Source organism: Microtus ochrogaster, linkage group LG3 (assembly GCF_000317375.1).
Source record: "Microtus ochrogaster isolate Prairie Vole_2 linkage group LG3, MicOch1.0, whole genome shotgun sequence".
NCBI classification, from domain to species: domain Eukaryota; kingdom Metazoa; phylum Chordata; class Mammalia; order Rodentia; family Cricetidae; genus Microtus; species Microtus ochrogaster.
The window spans coordinates 37881356-37888585 of record NC_022029.1 but is presented as its reverse complement, the minus strand read 5'-3'; the positions used below and the strand labels follow the sequence as shown (position 1 = coordinate 37888585).

At 44.1% G+C, this 7230-nt stretch overlaps 1 protein-coding gene across 3 annotated transcripts in view; it reads right to left on the bottom strand.

Moving 5' to 3' along the window:
- Window positions 1-7230, bottom strand: part of Fez2 (fasciculation and elongation protein zeta 2) — a 38585-nt gene that overhangs the window by 19823 nt on the left and 11532 nt on the right. For all 3 annotated transcript variants that reach the window (XM_005360783.3, XM_026786028.1, XM_005360784.3), the window contains exons 3-5: window positions 6092-6208; window positions 4156-4297; window positions 1788-2056 (exon numbers count right to left, since the gene is read on the bottom strand). In XM_005360783.3, the coding sequence (XP_005360840.1) occupies window positions 1788-2056; window positions 4156-4297; window positions 6092-6208 (528 nt within the window). The remainder of the gene's footprint in view (window positions 1-1787; window positions 2057-4155; window positions 4298-6091; window positions 6209-7230) is intronic.

The window sequence follows — 7230 nt, the reverse complement described above, 5'->3', positions numbered from 1 at the left end:
AGTTGTTCTTTTGAGCCACTGTAACTATCTTCAAAATCACCAGGTTGAAGCTGTTTGTGTTACAGATGGAATGGTTCTCTGGCATTTGAGACTAAAATAAGACATAGGAAAAAAGTGCCAGGAGTTAAGCCATGCCAGTACCGTCCTAATTAAAGTTTTTGACACAAATAGTAGATCAGGATCAGGAAGCGACTTCATGAGTTTATTATGAAAAAATAAATGGAGTCCTGTATGACCCTATCTCAAGACCAATGAAGGTTTAACTATAACCCCCATGCTGTCCTGCCAAATCCATTTCTCGGTATAAATGCCATACAAAATTACACAATGGGTCCACACTAACCCTATTTATATGGGAATTACAGAAAGAAGCCTTTAAAACCCTGTAGGGATAAATTTGTTTTTCTCAGCCAAGTGTTAACAGCAATAAATAGAAGATTTGCATGTAAGCCCTAACAGCGGTTACTCAGAAATTACCACCCATGCTAGGATTTAGCAACTAAGCATTTCAGTTAATCCCCACTGCCATAATAGGGCAATTTAAAAGATTTGTTTTTATAAGTATACTACATGCAAAATGGAAATATCTTTGATATTTTAAAGTAAATTATTTTCCAGGACAGAACAGCCAAACAAATGTTTTCCCTCCAGTATAATCATTAAAAATGACTAAATGAACATCCTTTCCATCAATATTGGTATTTCTCAAAAGTTAGATACATCTGAATCCTTCACAGTGAATTTATACGTTTTATTCCTTCTAAATTTTTACAAATGGACACCACACTAGGAAATGTGAACTTATTCACAAGTTATTCACATCCGGTTAATGGGTATGTGGTAAGATTATGTGTTACCCACTCACTGCTGACCCAGCTACCCAGCAACTTGATTCTCTTCCTGGGATTCCATCAGCATCTGGCAGTGAGACTGCATTCTCTGGCAAATAATTCCAGACTTAAAGAGAAAATGGATACTACTTTAAGCCCTGAAAACCAGTTTGTGACACATATTACTATGTTATGTCGAGATTGACAAAAATGATCATTTTAGAAAAATGAGTTGCTTCACCCAACCGTTTATACTCTAAATATACAACCAACACCTCTTCACACGCGAAGTCGGGGCGGGAAGATACAAGACCCCACTTGGCCATGGAAAAATGATAATGTTTATGATGACATTTAACCCATAAAGTCACTTTGGAAAAATGATCATGCCGAGAACAAAATACCTTTTATGAAGGCTTGAGATTTCAAATATTCCAATATGTTCTCACGTGTCAGTAATATTTTGGTCTGCTAAATATGCTGCAGCACCCTCTGATGAGTCAGGAGGAACCTGTTTACATAACACAGTTCAGCTACCCCTAAAAGGACCCTCTTCATTTCTTCTACTACAACCCCCAGAGCTAAACACAAACAAGAAAATAAAACCACTCATAAGCCTGGCGACCAAACACTGCCGTCCTACTATCTGATGCAGTCAGGAGAGACTGCTGGCCAGTCCTCTTGACTTGAGGACATCCTCCCCTTCCTGCTCTTCCTTCCACTCACGTCCCCACTACACACTCGGGTACACTCGGGTCAGGCGTCCAGACAGGGCAATAGGCATCACTAGGAAACACCTTCGTGAAGAAGCAATGTGTTCTAGCAAAAGACCCCTGTGGCGCTCTGATTAGGCTCACACTCTCGCACAGGTGTGACCTGCCAGACCCACCGCTATTGAGCAACTGGGCTGGGGCAGCCTGTGGGCAGCACTGTGTGCCTCCTGCAAGTATCACTTACTGTGCCTGGCATGTGACTTCTCTCGTTCCTCCCATTCTGAGAGCTGCCATTTTTGAGCTTCTTCTTCTTCTTGGCGGTCTCTTTGTGTTCTTTCTGCTTGTTCTGCACTTCAATCAGAGCAGAAATAAAGCTGTTTTCCACTTCCTTCTCAAACTCCAGTTCATCTCTCAGGGCCAGCTGCTGCACCAGCTCCTCAGAATACTCCTTGATGGCCGTCTCGATTTCTTCCAGCAGTTCGTTTAGCTCGGACACCGAGAGCCTTTTCACTCCTGTGACCAGAAACAAAGAACGGAGAATACTGAGACACCCCTGTCTCGAAGCAGCATAGTGGGGAGTTTAAAACCAAAGAACAAAATCAAAGTCTAAGCAATTACGCTGACTGTCTGGAGTCTTCTCAGAAGCCCAGAGGTGAGTAAGCAATGTCACTCAGCTGAGATGAGAAAACGCCTCACAATTTCTAATGTATATAAGTCAAACATCCCATGAAGAGTCCTATAGCCAAGACTGAAATCAAGCTGGTGTGAAGAAAGAACAAACACAGAAGGAGAGGAAGGGTCCAGAAACTGCCTGCTGACAAACAGAGACAAGACGACCAGGGGTGAAGGGGAGGAGTCACACTGAAAGAACTAAACTCAATGCTTGTTTAATCTTATATCCCCCTCTCGTGCATCTGGCTGAAGATCAGGAAAAGGAAAGGAGGGACAGTCCACAGGAGTCACCCCAGCTAGCACAGGAGGTCACCTGCTGGAGTCCCAATACAAGACTGGATGAGCTGGGGGGGAAGATTTAGAAAGGTCATCCAATAACAATGAGTTTATTAGACGAAATTTAATCCAAATGCAACAGCTGTCCTTACAGAAGGCAAAGAAGACCACATGAAAACCCAGGGAGAAGACATTGCAAGCCAAGGAGTTGGATTTTAACACCTGGACTACAGAGCCGTGAGAAGGCAAATCCCACTGTCCAAGCCACCCAGTCTGAGGGACTGTTTGTTACAGGACTGCGACCTAACTAAGGCATACTTCCTATATCTTACCATGCATCCACGCTAGGTTTTGCAATCAGGACTCCAGCAATGCTAAGGGCTTATCTACAGAGTTGTGGCCACATCCCACAAAAAGGTGTGTCAGAGGACCTTCCACAGGTTAAAAAGAAGCCATACAATACAAAAAGATTGAGGCAGTCCAGCCCCAGACCTCTGCTCGGGCCACAAATACAAACCAGATCACAAGGGTGTTATCCAGCATGGAACCAGGCGTGGCGACAGTCACAGATGCACAGAGAATTCTTGTGCTGGGTAGTCATTCAGAACCTCTTTGTGACACCAAACACACAGCAGCATTCACAGTTCAGTGTTCATGTGAACACAGATCCCCTTCTAACAAACTTTCATTTCCCAAAATTCCTCAGAGCTCTATCAAAGACAACTATTTATAAACATAAGAATTATTTCCAATTAATACACCCATCTTGCTTTTAATGGGCTAAACTGTCTCCCTCCAAAATGCATGCTGAAGTCTTAGGCCACAGCTCTGCAGAATATACCAGCATTTGGTGCATTTACAGAGACACAGTTGAAGTGGGGTCCAGTCTGTCTTATAAGATGAAATGTGGACACAGATATGTACGGAAGGAAGGCCAGGGGAAGCATGGCCACCCACAGGCAATGGAGGAGAAACAACTAAGCCTTAACCTTGGCCCTGAGGCTGTCAGAACAACCAAAAAATAACTTCAGGCTGTTGAAGCTCTCCAGGCTGCAGAAAATTCTTCCAAAAGCCCCAGCAAACTAATCCAGGGTCTGAAGAAAATACAACACGGTCCTGAACAATGACCAAATTATGTACAAAGAACCAGAGAGCCAGAGGACCCAAGAAGATGGGTAGCTTTCTGGAAATGATGACATTATGTGTTGGACATAGACAGAAGGCACAGAGACGGAAGGAGGGTTTTGTACTGGCTGGTTCTGTGTGTCAACTTGACACAAGCTGGAGTCACGAGAGGATGGAGCCTCAGCTGAGGAAATGCGTCCTTGAGATCCAGCTGTCAGGCATTTCCTCATTTATGAGCACTAAGGGAGGGCCCAGTCCATTGTAGGTGGTGCCAACCCTGGACTGGTGGTCCTGGATTCTAAAAGAAAGCAGGATGAACAAGCCATGGGAAGTAAGCCAGTAAGCAGCACTCCTAATTGACCTCTGCATCAGCTCCTGTCTCCAGATTCCTGCCCTGTTTGAGTTCCTGTCCCGACTTCCTTCGGTGATGAGCAGCCATGCTGAAATGTAAGCCAAACAAACTCTTTCCTCCTCAACTTCCTCTTTGGCCATGGTGTTTTGTTGCAGGGAAAAAAAAAAAAGTAAGATAGGTCTCTTACTCTCTTCATAGCTGCTCATGCTAGACCTCTTCAGAGTCTGAATCTCCTGGGAAAGCATAGAGAGCCGGTCTGACTGTGTGGGGGTCTCATCATCTTCTGGGTCTGGCGATTCCTGCATCATTTCTTCAATTTCTTCAATAACCTTCCAAAACACATATACCAGTGTTAATCGAATGCACCGGAGAAAAGCCTGCCTGTACCACAGCACTCACCGGAGTACCCAAGCAGAAGTACGTGAAGTCCTTATTGTGTGCAGAAAGCACATGGAAAAGTGAACACAGCTTACCAAAAGCTACTTAGAATATATGGACACAAAATTAAACAGAATATGAGCTGGTATGTCCATTTCAATTCAGGAGATGCTAATACATCTACACATGTCTGGAAAATGGTGCCATGATTTATGCAGACCAGATAATAAAGTTATAGCTAAAAGATGGTAAATAAGGAAAAATGTACTCTGTACCAAATGCATGCACTCAACATAAATGTAATCTACATTAGCCAAGACTTTGACACAGAACTCGCAAAATGTAATATTCATAAAAATATCCATGTATAAAGCAGGAAGTAGCTCTCTAGCAGCTAAAGAATTTCATATATTAATTCAGTGGAAGACAAAGGGGAGTATTTTTAAATTGCTGAAAACAGAATCAGATGGGGGGGAAGCTGAAAGAAGGATGATTCTAGAAATAAACATGCCTTTAATTAAACCATGACCTGCTGTCCAAAACTGCGGGACTCGAGTCTGGCAACTGTAGATGGCAGAAAGGTACTAACTATGCCTTAAAGGGGTGAGAGGGCATTTAACCATTGACAAAAAAATTAAAAACACAATTCAATGAAAATATAAAATACCATGAGTACACGTGACAGGAATCAGAAAATATAAAATACCATGAGTACACGTGTAGGAATCAGAAAACGTAATCAGTAGCTCTTCAGCTGGGAAAGGACTATGCTGGGGAGGAAGACTTCCCAAGAAGGGACTGTCAGCAGGACAGGAGACATTCAAGGCTATAGAGTTGGTTTCTGGGGAGGGGACTGCTCCGGGTCACATCTCTCCCTGGGTTTTTATGCCCTCCGGAACAGCATTCCCTCTCTCTCCAGCACCAGGGCTCCAGCCCAGAACAATCCAAGCATGAGGGAAAGCTGGACCATCAGGGCATTCTTAGCGTTACATTTACTCCTCTGACCTTGCCGTAACGTATCTCCTTACTGACCTTCTCGTCCCTGCCTAAAAATAAAGCGTGACAGAATTCACAGCCCACGTAGCCACGGAACATTTTATTTCAGGAAGTTCTGCTGTCACACTTGGACGACACCACAGAGGTGGGGGTGTTCAGAAATGACAAGACTGCCTTGACTGGTTTCAGATGAACCCAGGGTTGACATGACTACGGTGTTACACAGGTGAAATGTTTGCTTCTTTCTACGATGCTTAACAGATGCTTCTATTATTTGTTAAAGATTCTTACCCAGGGTTCTACAAAAATTTGTCTGGCAGAGCCAGGCATGGCAGCTCAAGCCTTTGATTCTGGCACTCAGGAGACAGAAGTAGGTGGATCTCTGTAGTTTGAGGCCACCTTGGTCTGCATAGGGAGTTCCAAAACAAACAAAAATACCAACTCAAATACCGTCCAGTTCTTTCATGTAGGGTAACCTTATAAAAGAACTTACTGATTATTTGGTGGGGGTGGGGGTTAAGCAATAACCCTCCATTAGTAACTTATAATCAGTCACCGACAATGCTGAGCATAAAAATCTCACCACTTCCTTGCATAGCATCTACCTTGTTTTTACCTCTCCGTTGAAGACTCACGTTAAGGCTGCATTAGCCACACAGTGTAGGGCAAGTGCAATAGTTCTGATAAGCACCATCTGCAGCTTTAGTAAGACATGGCTCTCAGCTGTGGGTTCTGCTTCACCTCCATACCTGGTCTGCAGTGAAGAGGGGCTCCTCGTTGACACAGGAGACGATGATCGAATGCATATCCAACTGCTCCCTCAGCTCCTCCTCATCTGAGGTGTCAAAGAGTAAGCCATCACTCATCTAAAACAAAAGCACCCCCATTTAACAGCAAGTCCTTCTGATGCATATGTCAACATTTCTGCACTAAAGAAGCAACAGAAAGCACACGGAGTAGAGTTATTCCTTGGAAAGGAGTTGGGAGTCACCCTAGATCAAGCCACACCGTGTGCTCCCCCAGTAGCAGTAAATACAGCACAGGACAAGGTCAGCAAGCACCCTATGGTCTCACACAAATGTAGAGCTACTTTTCGAGAAGCAGCACCTACCAGAGCAGCATAAAAACTAACACTTGGATAAAAGGAAAAACAAAATGCAGTATTTATTAGCAAACTGTAAGGCATTGGACTGAACAGAAGGTAGCAACAAGTACATAGTTGACAAACTGGCATGTGTATCAATTCTACAAAGCCATCTACAAACTACTTTCTAATATTCAAATACTTAGAATAAAAGTAGTCAACATCCTGGCAGGCAGGAGCCATCCATGAGACATTCAGTCCTCCCAAATGAACATCCCTCCTTCCAAAAGAAGACAGAATACCTCTAGGTTCCTAAAACACCTTTAAGCCTAACTCTGCTAGAGAGTCTCCATTCACCTCAGCTCCATTTGCTTCTATGCTCTGTATCCAGGAGGCTGACCATATGGACCAGATCTAAGGATGCCCTTGACTTCTGGGTTACATATCACTGGCGCACACCAGGAGACTGCAAGGTGAGAAGGAGTGAGCTGGGCACTCATCCTGCTGTCTTCCTCTTTGCCAGGATACCATTTGTCAGCTCTGGCTCTGTACCAAAGACCACAGCTCTTGTCAGGCAGAGTTCTTCTCAGCAAATCTCTCCAGACTATAGAAACTTCTATTTTCCTTTTCATATTGGGGCTGCTAAAATGCCGGTAGCTGTTGCCATGCCCGGGTACTGCACCATCCAGTAGCTGTTGCCATGCCCGGGTACTGCACCATCCAGTAGCTGTTAGCATGCCTAGGGTACTGTATCATCCAGTAGCTGTTGCCATGCCTGGGGTACTGTATCATCCAGTAGCTGTT